This window comes from Adelges cooleyi, unplaced genomic scaffold (assembly GCF_023614345.1).
Source record: "Adelges cooleyi isolate 19-005CV unplaced genomic scaffold, UGA_ACOO_1.1 ACOO_flye_CR_arks_rails_tigmint_CR_PRNA_108, whole genome shotgun sequence".
Classification (NCBI taxonomy): domain Eukaryota; kingdom Metazoa; phylum Arthropoda; class Insecta; order Hemiptera; family Adelgidae; genus Adelges; species Adelges cooleyi.
This window is the reverse complement of record NW_026095761.1, coordinates 18,602,378-18,621,743: the sequence shown is the minus strand read 5'-3', so window position 1 is coordinate 18,621,743 and position 19,366 is coordinate 18,602,378. Positions and strand designations below refer to the sequence as shown.

Here is a 19,366-nt window from a genome sequence, read left to right as displayed (position 1 = left end):
TTTTTCATTCACGACTTGTTCCTTCTCGTCGTCAACCTGTGTAACACTTTTGCTTAGGTATGCTAATTTCATTTGTATTCATTATTTCCTTAGTGAATATAACGTCCCGGCAATCATTTACCGTTTTCGTATCATTAAAATAAACCCTGTACCCGCGCTTGTCAATAGAATATCCAACGAAAATACCGCTTCTAGACTTGGCATCTAACTTTTGACGTTTTTCCTTGGGTACATGTACATACACTTTAGTTTCAAAAACTCTTAAGTGATTAATGTCAGGCAATATATATTATAATACAACTCATACGGACTTTTATTATTAATTGAGCTTTTACCTGTGAGATTCAAAGTATAATTAGCGTATGGTATACTTTCTGCCCATAATGATAAATCCATATTCCTGGAATATAAAATCGATCGACCAGCCTCCACCAACGTCCGTCAAATATTTTAATTTTTTAATAAACGGTTGTATGTTCCTCTAATGTATTTCTATGCAAGACAAAGCAGCCTAGTGTTGATTTGGTTGCCTTGTTTCTGCCCCTTAATAAACATCTAAAATATATTCACATCGTATTGTCTTATATTACTTAAAACTTACTTTCCAAATAATTTACACACTTTATAGTTTATAAAAAGTAATAACACAGGCGATTAGAGTGGCTTTAGTGGTCTAAGCCCATCCCATTGTACGACACTGGCTCCCGTCAAATTTTTAGAAACCTGTTTTAGCAGAATTGTCAAAATGGTACAGGTTTTTTTAGTATTTTCATGAAGATATTTTGAGTGAAAATATCAAAGGCAATGGATTAAAGAGAGGAGAAATGTAGCTATTTAAAAATTTTAATTATTACTCTGCTTTCATGTAGAGCGGAATATTTACCATTGATTTTTCTTTGTTCGTCTCTGATCCAGCATGTGTGTGCATAATCTTTTTTTTAAAGAAAATCATAACAAGAAGATAATTTAGAGTTAATAAATTAGAAAAAACAACTTTCACGTGAACCTCAAAAAAAAAGATGATTACATTTCTAACTTTGACACGTTATGCCTTATCACTAATAATTGTAAAAATTATTACAAAATATGTAATTTAAGTATTCTTTGGCAACGTCTCTAGTTGCTATCCAACGATTATTAAAAATCAGAAGGACTATAATATATTCACGTTACCGGTCGAAGATTTTTGCATTAAGACATTCAAGATAAATATAATTCGTGACTCTGAAATGTATTGCAACCATTGCATCCACGCGCATCATCTGACCCCACTGTTCCAACTATTATATGCTGATTAGTTGCTTAAGTGTAAAATAAATAATAATATTAGTGTCTATACTTGCTACAACTTTATTACGAATGTTTCAAAAGAGTAAGCTTGACGTGTTTGTTTAATTTGTTTGTTTATTTTACGCTGAAGCTACTTTAGAGTATGACTTTTTCAGAATAATTATAAATAACTTAAAATAGGCAATGTTTTAACTGTAAAATACGATAACATTCAATCTTTGTCCTATAATAGTTTCAACCAGATTGGATATCTGACCTAAATTGTGTTCGTCTATTAGTTTAATAATATCTTATTTTAAAAAAAAAATGCATTTATCTTTGTAAAATTATTCATCAATTATAATAATTTTAATACTCGTGATAAAAACATTAATTTTCAATTAATCGCATAAGTGCATTTGCAATGTTTTCATTGTAGTGCGTTATAATAAGTTTTAAAATTCACGATGGCATTTTTTGTTTTTATCAAAAAAGGAACTGAACGCTTGCATAACTAAAACGTAAGTACGAAAACTTTTATTTTTTTTATTATTACGTTGAAGCATAAATATCAAATATAATATATAAACATACACAACCATGATATTCCTATCCGAATAGGAATAATCAGATAATATCATTTTAGTTAATTGTGTGAAAAAATATTTCACCCAGAAGTAGAAATTTAATTCAATATATTTTAGTTATATTATGAAAATTATTTTCAACGTGTTGATGTCTCATGCTACCTATATATTATATATTTAGTAAATAATTAGTTTATATATATATTATATAGATATATACGAAGTGATTGTTTACTTGTGATTGACGTATAGGACAAAAGAACAACACGGTCGAAAGTTTTTAAAGTATTTGTTTATTGTTTATCACAACACAAAATACATGTGATAAACTAAGTTAAAATATTAAAATAAAAGTAAAAATGTTTTAAAAAAAATGACTAAATAGTAATAAAAAACGAAAGCTTGTTAAAGGCACGCAATATTCACATGTGACATTCTAGTATTGGTTTGTGTATACAATCTATGTGTATAAGTACATGCATAACTCCATCCTTCTCCCTTCCTCTTCATTCACTAAGAATGCATGGCTATTTTTGAAGCCCTTCTTATGATCAAATCACTATCTCCTCGCAAGTATCTTATGATCACCGAATTCCAATATGCGATTTAGCTGGGACGCTACACTAGGGAATCATTTTTCTTGTAACAGTGTTATTTTATATTTTGGCACTGAAACTTTTAAAGCAGTTCCTATACCGATTTCTATGGTCAGCAATTCTGATGATCAGAAATCATACTTAATTGTTATGTAATCATTGATGGTCTGACGGCTTTGTTATCGAAAGGAAGGGAGGCAAGGGATAAACAATTCCTACTATGTTTTCCGGATATTTTATAATAATAATGTAATATTGTATAATAATAATGTAACTTTATTTAGTTATACCTTACCCAAGTATTACATACTTACAAATATAGTACGTTATTTAGTTTTCGTGTTACGGTAATTCTTTTTATGGAATCATTTTTTTTTTAACTAAACACATGTTTAGCTAAAAAAAGTATTTTTTAAGAAAACATTACTACATAATATTTGAATAACCTGTACATAAACAAATAGACTACTATCAAACTATGATGATTTCTGTTAACAGAAAAAACGACAAAATAAAGTCTGTTCCCTGATTATTAAATGTAGATTAACGTTCATGGCTAAACATATGAAACTAAGCGATTACAAATAGTACAGAAAAAACTGCATAGTCGCATTATGTTTCCAACGTGCGTAAATTGAGAGATTTTCAGGAATTAAATGACATAATGCTGTGACAGCAAATACTTAATATGAACAAATCAAATCTAATAGGTACACGTGTAGACGATAAAATATAATTTATTCTAGTCGTTTGCGCAAATGAATTACACAAAAAAAACACCATAACTATGTTAACTTATTGAATGAATTCGGTGATAACTTTAAAACGTCAGAGATTATATTTTACTTAATTTGAAAAATGAAAACTCTTTTAGCATTTCAATATTTGGTGTACGTATACAGTATAAACGATATAGTTTGTGCCAATATATTATTAGGAGGTAAAAAATATGTACCTTGTGCATACAGACAAAGAAAAATATAAACATCATTGTACAAAATATAATAGACTAGGTATATTATAATGGTTACCAGCGATTGAACATTTTTATTATCGAATTTAAATAGTAATAGTCCTACAAAGCAAAAAGTATTGATGTCTTCAAAATGGTGTCAAAAATTTAGTTATTAAAAAAAAAAAATGTAAATCATGTTTCGATAAGAGGAAAAATGTTAAAATAATATTAAATAACATATCGTTTTAACTATTATTAAAGCATAGAAAATATCATCTGAAGGGCTAAAATGTAAGTAAAGTTATGGTATTATTATGGTATATTTTTTTTATAATTAATCAATATTTTGTAAATAATATTTCTTTTCCTGCTAAAACAGGTTTAAAAAAAATAAATAAATGAATATTAACCGAGTTTTTACAATATTTTGAAAACATTAATAATCGTTTGCTACAAAGGAAGTCGTACTATTGGAATACTTGTAATTCAAAATGTAAAATAACCGGGTTCAGATTTTTGAATACTTAACGCACTATTCGAATCTAAAGTACTTCAATTTGAATTTTCGAATGATTTAATAATAATTATTATTCTCATCTTTAATAGCCAAGAGATATTTTAACATTGACCTTGTAATTCGGTGTAATTTAGGTAGTTTTATCATAATATACTTTATTGATATTTAATATTCAATTAATAATACAATAGCTGACTGATTAAAGCTTTTACTATTGATTAATTATTATTAATCATAGTCCATTATAATTTATAATAGACCATTGACGTCCAATGCGAATACATTTATATTGTTCATATGAACAAAACATTTTATATTATTAAGTGATTTATGTGCATAGTCTAAGTTGTATTTTAACTGGTTATATAATACGTGATTACACCGAACGGCAAGTGTGAAAAAAATATTTTTCGCAGAACTACCAGTTACAGCAATGGTACCTATATAAATATATGCTGAGAATTTTTTTTTCTGCTTATTTATTTCATATGTGATCTTAAATTTAATTACCTCATACCATCTACGTATTATCGACTTTTAAGCATGAGGATAATAATTATAATAAATACAATTACTTAGTTATCTAATAATATAATCACCTACTCATCTAATAATATAATGTTGGATTGTACCTAATACCTGTTACATAACTCATAAATTACACTATATTGTATTATTTTATCATATTTTTTTTCTTTTTTAGGGTATATACGCCTTATTTACAGTGTGTGTTCCTAGATTAGCAATAAGTAATCAAACGGAGTTGTGAGAATACGACTTTGTGCGAGTCTGTTAGAATAAACGTCCATTATAACAATATGCATTTATCTAAAGTAACTATTGGCGCAGGACCAACATTGCTTTTTTATAATAAGAATTAGTCACTGTACAATATACACCAACTTCGACAAATGATATCGAAGGCAAACGCCTTTGTAGTTAACACAAGTTCAGTTTTCAACCATCTAGATTCCAAGAGAATGCGCGTGTGCTAGGCAGAATGATATGTGTGTAACAAAACGCAGTAAGTATTTTCAAATTCATGTCTACTTATCCATACCGAATCAACGAAATTGGTCGCATGACTTTTTTTTTAAATTTTTAATATTTCGATCAATTGTTATCCTAAGCATTAGATTACAAAAAAAAAAAAAGTGTAAAGTGAAATTTTCCGTCGATGAAGTTATTTTTATAATCCAATTTTCGTGTAAGTTATTTTTTCTTTATGTAATTATTATATTTCGATCGAGTTTCAAAGTTAAAGTTTAATTTTTCTATTAGCTTCTACGAACGTTTTATTATAAATGGCATCGCCGGTGGGCCAAATATTACAAATTTCATTTATTTTGCTAGTTTAGTGGACATCAGTGAGGTGTGTTTTTGAATTTATCAAAAATTAAAGACCTAACCTCGTAAGTCCAAAGGCATAACCAATACCGTTTATGTTCATTTTAGCCACGTAACGACCTTTTTTTTTTTTAGTACTTACTTTGTTTTAAATGTGCGAATATTGTAGTTGTTTTTAATTTTTAAACACCAGTGGCGGCACCAGAACTTTTGCAACAGATGGGTCAAGTTGAGTCTAAACATTTTTAGGGAAGGCCAACATTTTTACCTGATATCAAGCGCCCCCCACAACCTCCAAGATCGTATACGATATAAGGCGCGCTACGGTATTTGTCATATTAAACAATACTATAATATAATCTAAAATTGCTAAAATTATTTTAAATCGACAATTGATATTTTAGTTAATAACACAAAATTAAGAGTAGAAAAAATTCACGCATTAGGCGTTCTTTTTTAAAACAATATTTAAATGATAAAAATTAAAAAACAATATATTTTTATAATAAAAAATATAGATACTTGTATTAATTTATTATTTATAATACAAATTAATAGGGAAAAAAAAATTTAAGTATCCACTCTACAAGCCGATATATAGGAACATGGATATGTCTAAAAATATAATAATAATTTAAAAAAAACTAATTGGCCAGAACATAAATATTATTTATCAGATATTTCACTTACAAAACAAGTGCTAGAGCACCTAATTAAGAGTAACTAATTTTGAGTACCTAATTAGGATTACCTAATCTCTTATCTCTAATTTATAATCACTTAAAACCGCTAAAGTACCTAATTAAGAATAACCATAATGGCTTTTACTCATAGAAAAAATGATTCAAATCAAAAATAATACGTTGACGGCCAAAGCTTATACAAATTAATCGGTTAATATTAATTGATATAGTAGATATTTAATAAAACCTCTTTCTTCTTAAATATTGCCTATACAAAACTCCTTAAAAATAGACAGCATGCAATCCCCTTAAGTTCAAATTTAAGTTTTCTTAAAAATCGACGAGAGTACCTGGTTTTTCCTTTGTTTTAACGGTTTCAATGTTTTTTAGCTTCGATGCAAAGCTATTTATAAACGGTATGACGTCCTCTTACTTAATCGTTTGTTGCGTATGGCCAATACTTAATATTAGGTACTAGTAACGTGTTAATAATAACATACAACTTATTTTTCTGAAAACGAATAGCCTGTCCCGTTGTGTGTGTGTGCCGTTAAGATTGACGCACGAATGTAAATTATTGTGCATCTACTAAAATAATAACTGAGCTCAGGCAGTTTTGTCTCGAAGCGTGTGATGACGATTGCAATTTTTTTAAAAAATTATTTTCGCGTTGTTTACAGGACACAAAAATGGACAAGACAAAATACACGGTGAAGTAGCATGCTCTAGTCAAGTGTAGTTTGTCGTTTGTGCAGTTGGGCCGAACGGCCGACCCGGAGTGGAAATGGTCGCGGTCAGGATCGCCTCGTCGGCGACGGTGAAGAAAATCCAAAAAAATATATCGGTCGAGCCCGTGGTGTTTTTGTTTTGCCTGAGTGTGACGTTTTCCAACAGTCTCAACTCCAGCCTGCTGCTGTACAAATCGTGTAGCCCCGACGCCATGCCCCATTCGATCGGTTCGAAATGCCCCAACGAGGCCAGTGCCGAACACCAGGTGACGCCGATAAACGCGTGGAAATCGGTTGTAATGCAACTGGTGCCGATGTTCCTTACCCTGTTGGCAGGACCGTGGAGTGACCGGCACGGCCGCCAAAGGAGGAGCCTCATGCTGCTGCCAATCGTCGGTCAACTGCTGGCCGACGTCGCTTCACTGTACAGCAGCGTCAAGTGGGCTTACATAACACCGCTGATGACGGCGGTTTTGCAGGCGAGTACAATGCACAGGGCCAGGGACTTTCTGGCTTATTTGTCTCGGGGCATCCCCCTTTTCTAAAGAAAATGCGGGCAAATTTAATGTTTAAAAATGGATCTGTAAGACGAAGGTACACAATATCCATCTGTTCTTCGGTCTTCTTCTTTCTAGGCATCCCCCAGAGGTTAAAGTGGAGGGGGGGACGCAGGGGGACTCAGTCCATCTACCTCTAATGGTGGTTAAAAAGCGTCCCCTTTAACAAATCATTCGTAAGGTACACCGTACCGCTCCAATTATAACCAATATAATTCAGAATTCCGTTGAGATTAAATCTTGGTTTTTATTTGTTTATCAATTGTTACTTTACTTTTATCAAATGTATTTAATACAAATTATGGACTATCAAATATATGTGCAAAAATAATTGATTTTATTGGTTATTGTAAATGGCTATACTGTGATAAATAGGTATTCGATTAGCCCATAAGTGGCCCATATATAGGTAAAGTGTGAATGTGTGATTTTTTTATGCATGCTCACCCCGCCATGCGTAGAATTTGAATTTTTTCTTGTACAATTTAAAGCGCTAAAAACACTACATTTTTATGATGTATATATTTTTTGTCTGGGTGATTTTTTTAGTTGTCTAAGACAACCACTACTTACAACTTAATATAATAAGAAAAAACATTCTCTTTCAAAATGTTAAATTTGTATAAAACACGAGTTATTCTTAAAAAAAATGTTGTATTATTTGTGGTTTAAATTTTTTATGAAATAAATTACAAATTTGAACATTATTCAGGGACAACAGTGGGATGAGTATGTTACACAATCACTGTTTCTATATTGCACATACTATACGCATTAGACATTATACATAAAATTATATAATACGTAGAGACATTAGTCCCCCCCTGTAATTTTTTCCCACTTTAAGCCCCGGGCATCGCCGGGCGTCTGTTTTTGGCACCGATGGCTACTGCCCGCCTCTGTGCGCTCGAGCTAACGAAATACCTGTACAAGTAATAGTAATTGGGGGTTTTTTTTTTATTTTTTTCGCAGGTGACAATGTCTGCCACCACCGGCAGTACTCCGCTGTTCAATAACGGCATCTTTTCGTACGTGTCCGATACGTCGGACGAGAGTTGGCGTACCCTCAAGTTCGGCCTGGTGATCTGCGCCACGAACTTGGCCGGCACCTTTGGCATGTTGGCCTACGGCTTCATCGTGGAAGTCATGGGATTCGTCGACGCGTTCGCTTTGTGTGTCGTCCTGGACGTGTTGGCTTTTTTCTTGGTGCTCAATTACGTTAAAGACACGCCGGAGCCGTATGAGCACAAACCGTTTTCACAAGATCTCAAAGAATCGTTGCACGTGGCGGACATAGTGAAAAATAGCTTCAGAGTATTATTTAAACCGCGGTCGGGCAACAAGAAAACGGTTCTGATCCTCATGATACTCGTATGCGGTCCGTTGACCAGTGTGCCGTCTGAAGGTAACTGTAATACACCTGTACGTTGTCCGCGAACTAAATCGACGGTATTTATTTAAAATGGGTTTTTTTTATTTTTTTTTTTTTTACCGAACAAATTTCCATAAAAATCAATCCCTACGTTCAAATTGTACAACGGGCGTCGTGTTTGACAAAATGATTTTATCGTTTCAGGAGAGACTTCTTTAATGTACATGTTCCTAAGAAATAAATTTAGTTTCACCGATATCGACTATAGTGTTTTTGGTTCCTACAGAATGTTGGTTGTAATAATCGGTATGTATATTAGCCAACTATAAATTATATAATATTCTCAGGTAGATATCTATAAATTTCGAGAGAAAATAAAAAAAGACTCGGCCGTGTCCGACTTGAAAGGAGGTTGAACTGTTTTATGATATTTGCCAAACTTTATTATCCTTGTGCATATTGTTTTTAATTCATTTATCTTTGTAAAAAACTCTACAACCATTATTATTTTCATTGTATAGTAGGTACATGTACAATTTTATTACTATTTACTATTTTATAATTCCGACTACTCTTTTTTTTGTAAGTGGAGAGTATAGCTAAACATGTACAAGGTACTGTAAATACTTTTTACATTTTCTAGACTTAACAGATTTAAATACAATTTTTTCTTATAGGTACATTTAAATTATTATAAATAATTCATTGTACCTAACTTCAAATAATATTTTATTTAAAAATACTTTCATTTGATTGCTTTAACAACATGTTATTTGTTTTTATTATTTGAACTTTTATTTAAATAATAATTATTTTGAGATAAAATTGAAAATCAATAATTTTTTGAATTGCATTACGGTCCGTTTTAAGGCGTTTTGTATAGGCAATATTTAAGAATAAAGTGGTTTTAATAAATGTCGACGTCAATTATTAATTAACCGGTTAATTCGTAGAAGCTTCCAGGTATTATTTTAGACCAAAAAGCCACACAACATTTCGACTACATTGTATGGCCCAATTTCAATTCTGTAAAAAGATTCGAAATCTTCTTTGGCTACTTTACTATGTTATGTAAGAAGCCGATTTTCATTTAAACATTTCAGTTTCTTGTTATTAAATAAATTATATTTGCAATTTTTTCCATATAAAACCAGATTTTTTTTTTTTTACACAAAAAAAGCCAAAAACCTGTTCCCTACATCAGCTAGTAAAGTTGCCAAAGAACTTGTAAGTACATCTTTACAGAATTGAAATCGGACATTCTTTAGTAGTCGACATTTTTTCTGGCTTTTTGGTCAAAAAAACAGACCGCATGCAATGTCCTTAAAATAAAATTATATTTATTATTTTAGTATTTAATTAAATACATTTTAATTTTAATCATTTCGAGGTAAGCTTTAGGTCCAGTATTCGTTTCTATAATACAGAAAATCTTATATATTTTAATTTTTACAGGAACCGTCATCACGCTTGGTGTAATGAGTCACTTGCTGAAAGTAAACGACGCTTTAATCGGTTTGATATCGTGCATATTTGATTTTCTATCTGAACTAGCTTTTTACTTTGCGAAAAACTCGTGGCAACTATATTTTAGTAAGTTGTAATATATTTAATCGTATAATTTACACAATGAATTCGTAAAAAAAAAGAAGATATTTCTCTTTTCAACTAGTTCCGCCGCTACAAATTTTCTTGGGAGCTGCTATTTCAATAACAGGTTCTATTAGTTCTAAATGTGTCGAAATGAACGAAATGGGTAATAATAAATTATGCTATCGATTTTTTAATCGTTTCTTTTGTAAACGCGTTAATGCTGTATTAACTAATCAAATATCGATGCATTTTAATACAGGTACGATGCATTCAGTCAAGTTGATAATTGAGAGCGTGTCAAAAGCAATCGTCTTACCGATGTACAATTTCCTGTACAACAAAACATTGGAAACAAACCCAAGTGCATTTTATTTGATCAGTGTTGTTTTAGTCAGCTTGTCATTTCCATTTTTTTTGTAAGCACAACGCATCGAATTACTTTTAAGACTTATTTTGGAAAGAAAAATTAATAAGAAAATGTATTGTTTTTTCAAATTATAGTATCACCTATATCTTGACACGCAAGAATACAAAAAAAGAAATTTCACCGATTGAATACGGTACGTTTTAAGTTAAACAAAATTCCAGAATAAGTATTCAAAATTTGGAAGTTTAAAATTAAAAGTACAAAACGCAACAGTCCCTGCCAAATTCAGGTTCCTACCATTGTGAGTCAAATGCTTGATCTTAAAAATAGTTTTTAGTAGCAAACGTTTTTAACTGTTATTAAAACTTGTAAATTATTAAAGATAAATAAGAAATTTAATTTAAGTTTCATTAAAAAGACAAAATAAGGATCATGCCTTATTTTTTTTATATCTTTAAAACAAATTTCTTTTCATGTAAAATTAGTTGGTTGTGATATTTTTAAAAAAAACATACTTGTGTTTACAAAAAATTATAATTTAATGTGATGTACATTTGCATGCAAGCAAAACCATAAAATAAATGTATAAGTAACTAATATTTTAGCTAATAAAATAATGTTACCAGACATATATTTAAGTTTTAAATTTTATGTTGTATTAACAAAGTAAACATTAATTGTTTTTATTAATGAGCGAAAAAAAAAAAATATTATTATTATAATATATAAAAAATAAGTTTATATAATTGTATAATATTTTGTATTTATAATGTATAATTATTAACTATATATATTTTAGTAATGTACAATTTATCAATGGTTGTATTTTAAACATAATAAAATACAATATGGTTTAGATAGAAAAGTATACTTAAAAATACAATTTTTTAATGTAATAATATAATTAAAAATAGACCACAGAAATTGTGTTAAAATATAAATATTACATACAAAGATTGTGTAATTATGAATTACTAATAAAGGAATGTCAGCTGATTAGTTTTTTTTTTGTTATAATAAAAATATCAATACATTCATATTTTAGAAAATGTAATAATTTTTATATTTATTTTTAACAACTAAGTAAAGTACATGTATATATATTTTGTGTACAATTTATATTGTTTCTTACATTACAGTTATAATTTTTTAAATTGGAAATGAAATGTCATGTTCAAGCCGAACCAGTAGGAAAATTAAATGTCAAATAATCCCAATCGTGATAAAACCGTTGAGTTTGAAAATATACAACCCAAAATGTAAGCAGGATTGCCCATATTAAAAAACCAATACCCGACTTGATAACATAGCTTTTGATTTGCGGCTGCTCTTCGAACGTTTCCTCTTGGTATGCGTCTCTATAGTGCCAAATAAAGTTAACTAGCCAAAATATGGGCAAGAGGAAAAATCCAGCGATATAATATTTGCGACATATATCTAATTTTACATTTGATTTAATGTTAGTTCTCCAGTTCGGCGGTGGTCCTCTTTGTTCGTTTGACCTGGGTTCTGCTGAATTGGTAGGTGGACGATTTCTAGTTCTTGAGCTACTCGTTCCTGAGGGTTGCGACGTCGTCACAATCTGTGCATTATCGCCTTTTAATACAAAACACAAAGAAACATTAAACAAAATTAAAAATGAATAATTATACAGTCGTTAATGAATAATTAAAATACAAACCAATGGTATGTAATACACATATATGGAACTGGTGGTGGAGGGAATCAATCTCGATATTTTGGCACCAATGTTCCGAAAATGTTGCAAAAATCTTGTGTAGGAATTTATTAAATATACTTTTTGTTTTCCGGAGAATAATTTTAACATTATTTATTATAATATGAGCCGTCGCGAGCAAAAGTGTTGTAAGTTTTCACACAATCCTAAGAGGTAACACCATCAGGTGATTATTGTACCTTCAATATATTGCCCTCGAAAGTGGTTTGAGTTCTGCTAGATGACAGGAAAACTTTACGTTCTCGTAAAATGTAAACAGAATTTCTACTTTACCCTTTTATTTTGCAAACTTTTTGCACTTAATTTTACTTATGACGGCTAATGTATTCATACTATAGTACAGAAATATTTAATTTATATAACAGCTTGGCTGGGCATATTTAAACTTTGTTGTTGATGAATGAAAAAGTAATTTAATTTGTAAATGATAATAATGAAATAACTTCGGATTCCATTTAAGTTAGAAATAACAATACTAGTTACGAAGAATCAAACAGAATATTATTTAAAATTGTTTATTTTTTAAACGCTTTTAATAAAACTTAAACTTAATATTTAAACACAAAGAATCAAGGCTCGAATATTTTTCATAAGTAGTATGTATGTAAACATCATTTTTTAAAGAAAATATGACAAAACAAGTGACTAAGAATAAAGTAAAAATACTTACCCATAATTAAGTCAACCGTAGTATATCAGACAAATGAGTGGAATCTATAGGGTTATGGTAAAGTAATATTTAATTGAATTCGATTAAACTTGATAATTTTCATTCAAAATTGAAATAACTGAAATCTGAATTTTACCAAAAGAAGATTACTTGTTAAAATTTGTTGTCGAACAATTAATTCTCATCGGCGGAGGCGTCTGCTGTTATCAATAAAGTTACGGATAAGATAAGAGCAAACATTGATAAGTTGTTATTATCAGTCAATCAGTACAACTACCGAGAGAAATTAAATTGTGCATTGCTTAAGTTGATTTTAATTATACTTACATTGAACAGTTATAGTTGATTTATTTATTGTGACCCAAAAAGTATTAAATTATTTTAATTAAGAAAAACAAAATATACACAACATTACTATTTAAAAAAAATTTTTAATTTAATTTTACAAAAAACATGTGTGTTTTAATACGTATGTGGCAACACTGTATTGTTTGTAAATACTAAATAATAAATAGGTACCACTAAATCAGATAACAATGAAAATAATAATATACTTAATTATTGTTCTTGTTTGACGAACCTTACCGAGCTTAATTGATATAAAATAATATTTATACATTATAACATATAATTAAAGTTAAAATCGTTTGATTATGTTCAACGTCCATTCGAATTTATCGTTATGATGTAATTTAGTTGTACATTCTTTAAAATAATGTTTGTGTACTATTCTGTTTTCAAATTTTACCACTGAATTCTATATTTTCGCATTAATTTTGTTCTTTGTGATAATACATTCTAAGAATTTGGAATACAAATTTGGGTAAAGAAAAATCGCTCTGTTATCATAATTCTTGGTACATTTTGTTTTTATTTATATATAAAATTAGTTTTATTTTCAAAGGTACATAAATTGTTACAATGGCGAAACGGATGTCCATCGACCGCCCAGATTACTCGGATCCTACTGACGATAGTGATGGAAGTGATGTCGAAGAAGTTAAAAAGAAAACAATTATGGTAGGAAGTGATTATCAAGCTCAAATCCCTGATGGGCTTTCTAAGTACGGAGACGATCCACCTTATCAAAATGCCGATAAAGTTCTTTGGGAACCGTATAGCACATCCGATACGGCTATTGCAGACTACCTTCATCATATTCATCAGCTTTCTCAAGGCACAAATATAATACCAAAAGGGAAACATGTACGTGATGATGAAAATGCATTGTTTTTACTATTACAATGCGGATATAACATAGATGAAGCGTTACGTCGGATCACACTTAAAGACCAGATGTTCGGGCGCAGGGCAATGATGGTGTGGTCTGAAGAAGAATGTAAAAATTTTGAAAATGGAATACGATGTTTCAATAAAAATTTTTATTTAATCCAGCAACACAGAGTAACTACAAGAACTGTGGGGGAACTTGTACATTTTTATTATTTGTGGAAAAAGACTGAAAGGCATGACGTATTTGCTAGTAAAGAACGATTGGAAAAAAAGAAATATGCTCTTCAACCGGGTATTACGTTTTATGAAGACGGTGAAAATTCAGTTCTGAATCAGAAATCAAATCAAGTTGGCAATTGCTTAATTTATTGTGATCCTAAACGGCTACAACGTATGGAAGCGTCGGGTGTTCATGTTTCCATAAATGAGAATTAACAGGTAAAAAAATATATTAATAACTATACTATACTAATTTACTTAAAACTTATTTGTTATGTTAAAATGTGACAAACCGAATTCAAGTATAATCATATATTCCGGACACTTTAAGAAGGTACCTCGTCGAGTCGCTGTCCACCTCGCAATATCGTCATAGTTCGGCACCGACTACTGTGCATACAGATACGACCTAGGCGGCGACTGACGAGTTTGGGTCCACCGCGCTGGTACCTTCTTAAAGTGTCCGGAGTATAGGGAGTGAGTAGACTCAACAGCACTGTCTTATGCGACTTTTCGCCACTGTGAGTTAGTTGGTTTAACTGTTGATATTTGGGTTTCAGAGGATGTATTTTTTAGTATGTTTTAATAATTGATTTGTTTTTTGTTTTCTTTAGTAGAGCTGAAAATATTTTTTAATATTAATTAAAACTTCATGTCGGTTGAGTACTATCTTATTTTTACATTATTTGTTTCAGACTGTCAACTATAAATAAAAGAATAAAGGAAGTCTACTTTTTTTTGCAAAAATTGTGAGTATTACATAACAATGATTCTAAAATAACGTTTATATGTAAAAAGACAAATCTAATACTAACGAGAAAATGTTTTTATTGTTATTCCAATTACAAAAAATTTCTGATGTATGTATTAGCTTTGATGCGTCGTAGCTGTCAATTATGATTTATTAGTTTAGTATGATTGTACAGAAAACTGGCTACTCCAAGTTTATATTTTATTTTTCATTGTGAAAAAATATTTTAAGATAATTTGTCTTACCATAAACGTTAATTATTAGTATATTGTAGTAAAAGAATAAATTTAATATTGCTTTATGTTAAAACGTAAATTTATTTTCTTATCTCCTTGCATTTATTAAGTTAAAGTCAAAAACAATAATAATAATAATTACTTTGATTATTTATATATATATATGTATTGTACATGTATTTACATATATATTCATTGTGAAAGAAAGTATTTTACTTTAGACACTATGGTGCTTTTTTCTCCAGGTTTATATTCTTAAACTGTTGTATTTTTTGTAATGTCAATTTCCTTTTTATACATTTAAAATGTAAAATAGTATTATACAAATTTATATTTTATTGTGGCTATTATCATTTTTTAATTTTAAATTGTAAATAATTTTCTACCTTTTTTTTTATACATTTCAACTATTAATGTTAATTATTTTTTTTTTACATTATTTATTTTTAACTATTTTCTTCCTCCTCCCCTTAGTAAGCAGAGCTTGTGCGAGATAGCGACGTGCAACTTTTTATCAATAAATGGGTGACAAATCCAATACCTCTAGTACCAAGTTAAAAAATAATTTCCCTATTATTTGTAACCAGAACATATACATTTATTTACTAGTTATTATTGTAATTAAGATTAACCAGAAATTGTTTTTAATTACCATGCTATTATTATACCTATTTAATTTTTATACGTGTATATAAATTTATTGAATTATTTGTGTTTTTATAATCATTTAAAATTTTAGAGTAGATTTTGTATTTTTGTCACCATAATTATTATTTTTTAGAAATTTAACAGAGTATAATATTTAGTTTTTGTTACTGTGAAGACATACTTTTTTATATTTTCGATCGATTAATAAAATTAGTCTTATATAAACTTTTTAAAGTTTATATAAAAATGCATTGACCTACTTTGTTTTTATGGATTAGCTATAATATTGGTATATTATATTATATTAATGGCAATTTTTTTTTTAAAAATATATTGTGTTTTGTAATATGGATTAAAAATTGTACATAATATTTTTAGTTTATTCAAAACGGAATTGTGCTGCTTACGCTACACTATTCGGCTTACAATAATAACATTCTAAATAGGACAGAATATTGATTCAACTGAATATAATATTTCTGTCATTCAAATTTTGTAACTGAATATATATTTTTTGTAAAAGTTGTACTACTTTTTTCTTTTCTTTTAAATGACTTAGTTTTAATTCAAAACTAAACTGTCAATAACAATAATTATCATTGTTATGAGCGCAAGTTCATGTAACTATAATATTGTTACTGTAAATCTGTTGTTGATTCTTTGAAGTTTTGTTAATTTTTTCTAATTTTTACTCGGTCATTTATCATCAGCCGTAATATTGATAATTACTGGAAATGTGTTAATTAAGTAGACTTATTTAGAACAGCATTGTATCATGTGTAATATCTACACATGTAATTAGGATAAAAAAATCTAATATAATTCTTAGATTATCAATGTTGTGTTATGTCAAACAAATAAAAAAAAAATGTTTGGAATTTATGCTCATGGTAGTGAATAACAATAATAGTGTTGATATTTTGAGCAGCTTGATGTATAGTATGATTTTATATTGGTTTGTTATAACTTTTTCTTCTTGATTAGTCAATTGATTTTAAATAATTAGTGACAAAATTCATTATAAATCAAACGTTAATAAAAAATAATATTTAGACATTTTTGGGGCGCACATTCTACCCGAATCAAACTGGCAGAAAATCAAAGCCCTTTAAGTCCACAATAAAAATCATACTCGCACAGTATTCAATTTCCAGGTTGCTACATGTGAATAGTCAACAGTCAATAAGTATCTGAAAAATATGTTCATTACTAAATATTTTCATTATTGTTTATGAATTATGATATCTACACAAGACGTGACAACTGGACAAACGACCAACCGCCGGATGGTATTTACCCCAATTATTGGTTTTACACAGTTTTTTTGAAGAGTGATTTTATCACTATCAGTTTTAATAATAATCCAAATATTATATAATATATGTATGCGTATTTCTAATGTACAGTTTTTAGGTGTCAATTTATAATCATATATTTAAATAATCTCTACATAGACACGATTTATTATATATTAACTGAATAATGAATAATATGCTGAAATAATACATTGATTTTATTAAAACGTATATAGAATAACACAGAAAACATAATTAATAAACAAAACTATTACATTTACAAAATATATTTTTAATTTTCGTACACATTTGATTTTCATATACAAAATTTTACATATTATTTATGTAGTTAGAAAACATGAACAATAATAATATTTATATACATTTAACATTTTCGTATAGGTAAGTACAACATTTTTTACATAGGTATTATTACAAATTATAAATCGTGGATAATAATAACATTGATGTACATTTAACATTTTCATACAGGTACAACGTTTTTACATAGGTAGTGTTACAAATTACAAAACAATATGTTACAAACATTATATACATTTTCTAAGTACGTACTTAACAGAAGTTGTGCTTTCGCACCACTCTGTTTGCGGCCCATATCGGCCTGATCAGCCTGGTCGGCTTATAATCGACAATCAAATTAATTTTACACTCCAACATTTGTGTGCCCACATCTGACATATTATTATCATCAGTACAACTGACCAGTATGTGATGACGGTCGTTATTGCTCATCGTCGCATTATCCGTTCCATTTTCGATTTTGGCAACCAATTTTTTTACACTTTTTCCCAGCGGGAGCGGCGTGACGTTTCGCTCTGTATAAGGCTTTTTTTGTAAATATATTTTTTTCTATAAATTACAATATGCAAATTAAATATCATCTTACCATAGTCGTTTGTGCTGTTGTAGTTTTTCCAAAAATGAAATCTAGCACCGATTTCAAATTTGCCCGCCCGCAGTCTTTTCAAAACTGGATCCATTGTGTGTTATTACTTATAATAATATAATATATTGACTATAAGACTATCGATTGTCAGATGACCAACGGTGAACTGTGAACAACAAGGCAAAGCAAGTGTGAGTGAAGTTGTTGCAACGACAATGCATAGAGGATACGAATAAACTGTTACCGTAAACTGTTATTTCAGCAAACAATACAGTTTTCTATTTAAATGTATAAAATATACCTGGATAGCAACGCGACTAACATCATCATCAGCTGCTTATGTACTCGATATTTTACACAAATATTTAAAAAAGGTATGGCCGCTGTGATAATCTGGTAAAGAAAAATTATATTACCAAAAAATTATTGTCATTGCCGTACTAATAAATACACACTATTTAATACTATATATACTAATTATTTCCTACTTTTTGCCCCTTAATAAACAGCGAACCAAGGATCCAGGGGGGGGGATCAAAAGGATCTACAACGCTTAAACAACCCACGTCAGAAACCTATTAAAGAAGCGTCGACAGTCAGAATAGAACATCTTCATTGCGTCCCTTAATTTTGAAGACAGATCGCCGTACAAGTATTTTTTTTTTCTAAATCATTTTTGACTAGTTTATGTATTATTATTTGATGTAAAAATTAAACTCAATTTGATGTGGGTACTGACTAATTAGTGTGATTGTGTAAACTAAAAAAACTGTTTAAATTTATGGAGTTTAAAATTTGAAAAGTGGAAAAGAAAGATGGTGTACAAACATTTCAAGAGTTTTCCTAATTTATTCGTTTTAATAGATATTTTTATATATCGTTCTATACGGCAAAATATAATGTAATATTTTTATGTTTTCATAAAATATACAAACATTATTTATTTTATGAAAATTATATTTTTTTGAATCCACGTTTTGTGTAAGTCCTTCGAGCATTATTCATAGGTATAATGGTAAATAATTTATTATGAAACAAACAGTTGCCGTTTTTATAGAATATTTGGTAAGAAGTTATGAGCAAATGAAAATTGTGAAT

The 19,366-nt window shown here is 29.3% G+C and overlaps 2 protein-coding genes and 1 long non-coding RNA gene across 8 annotated transcripts; 2 read left to right on the top strand and 1 right to left on the bottom strand.

The window, feature by feature from the left end:
• The first annotated feature begins 847 nt into the window (after nt 1-847).
• On the top strand, nt 848-10,898 carry LOC126844907 (proton-coupled folate transporter-like). Of its 5 annotated transcripts, none has more exons than XM_050583396.1 (9): nt 848-1,790; nt 4,628-4,948; nt 6,635-7,161; nt 8,212-8,644; nt 8,816-8,917; nt 10,067-10,204; nt 10,284-10,367; nt 10,464-10,620; nt 10,706-10,898. In XM_050583396.1, exons 3-9 carry the CDS (start codon nt 6,739-6,741, stop codon nt 10,773-10,775), a joined length of 1,407 nt encoding a protein of 468 aa, XP_050439353.1. In that variant the 5' UTR covers nt 848-1,790; nt 4,628-4,948; nt 6,635-6,738; the 3' UTR covers nt 10,776-10,898. The 5 variants fall into 5 exon arrangements, with proteins under 5 accessions (XP_050439353.1, XP_050439385.1, XP_050439368.1 ...); XM_050583411.1 differs by lacking the exon at nt 848-1,790 and adding an exon at nt 3,594-3,698; XM_050583420.1 differs by lacking the exon at nt 848-1,790 and adding an exon at nt 4,191-4,360.
• Nucleotides 10,899-13,554: 2,656 nt separating this feature from the next.
• LOC126842250 (mesoderm induction early response protein 1-like) lies at nt 13,555-16,545 on the top strand. 2 transcript variants are annotated; one of them, XM_050579144.1, is made up of 3 exons: nt 13,555-13,802; nt 13,870-14,650; nt 15,127-16,545. In XM_050579144.1, exon 2 carries the CDS (start codon nt 13,901-13,903, stop codon nt 14,645-14,647), a length of 747 nt encoding a protein of 248 aa, XP_050435101.1. In that variant the 5' UTR covers nt 13,555-13,802; nt 13,870-13,900; the 3' UTR covers nt 14,648-14,650; nt 15,127-16,545. The 2 variants fall into 2 exon arrangements, with proteins under 2 accessions (XP_050435101.1, XP_050435096.1); XM_050579139.1 differs by having other exon boundaries at nt 13,884-14,650; nt 15,127-16,544.
• A 1,270-nt stretch (nt 16,546-17,815) lies between these two features.
• On the bottom strand, nt 17,816-18,658 carry LOC126842112 (uncharacterized). Its single transcript, XR_007686271.1, has 3 exons — nt 18,570-18,658; nt 18,269-18,434; nt 17,816-18,197 (listed from the first exon to the last, which is right to left on the bottom strand). It is a non-coding gene; the product is annotated as an uncharacterized LOC126842112 (long non-coding RNA).
• Nucleotides 18,659-19,366: the final 708 nt, after the last annotated feature.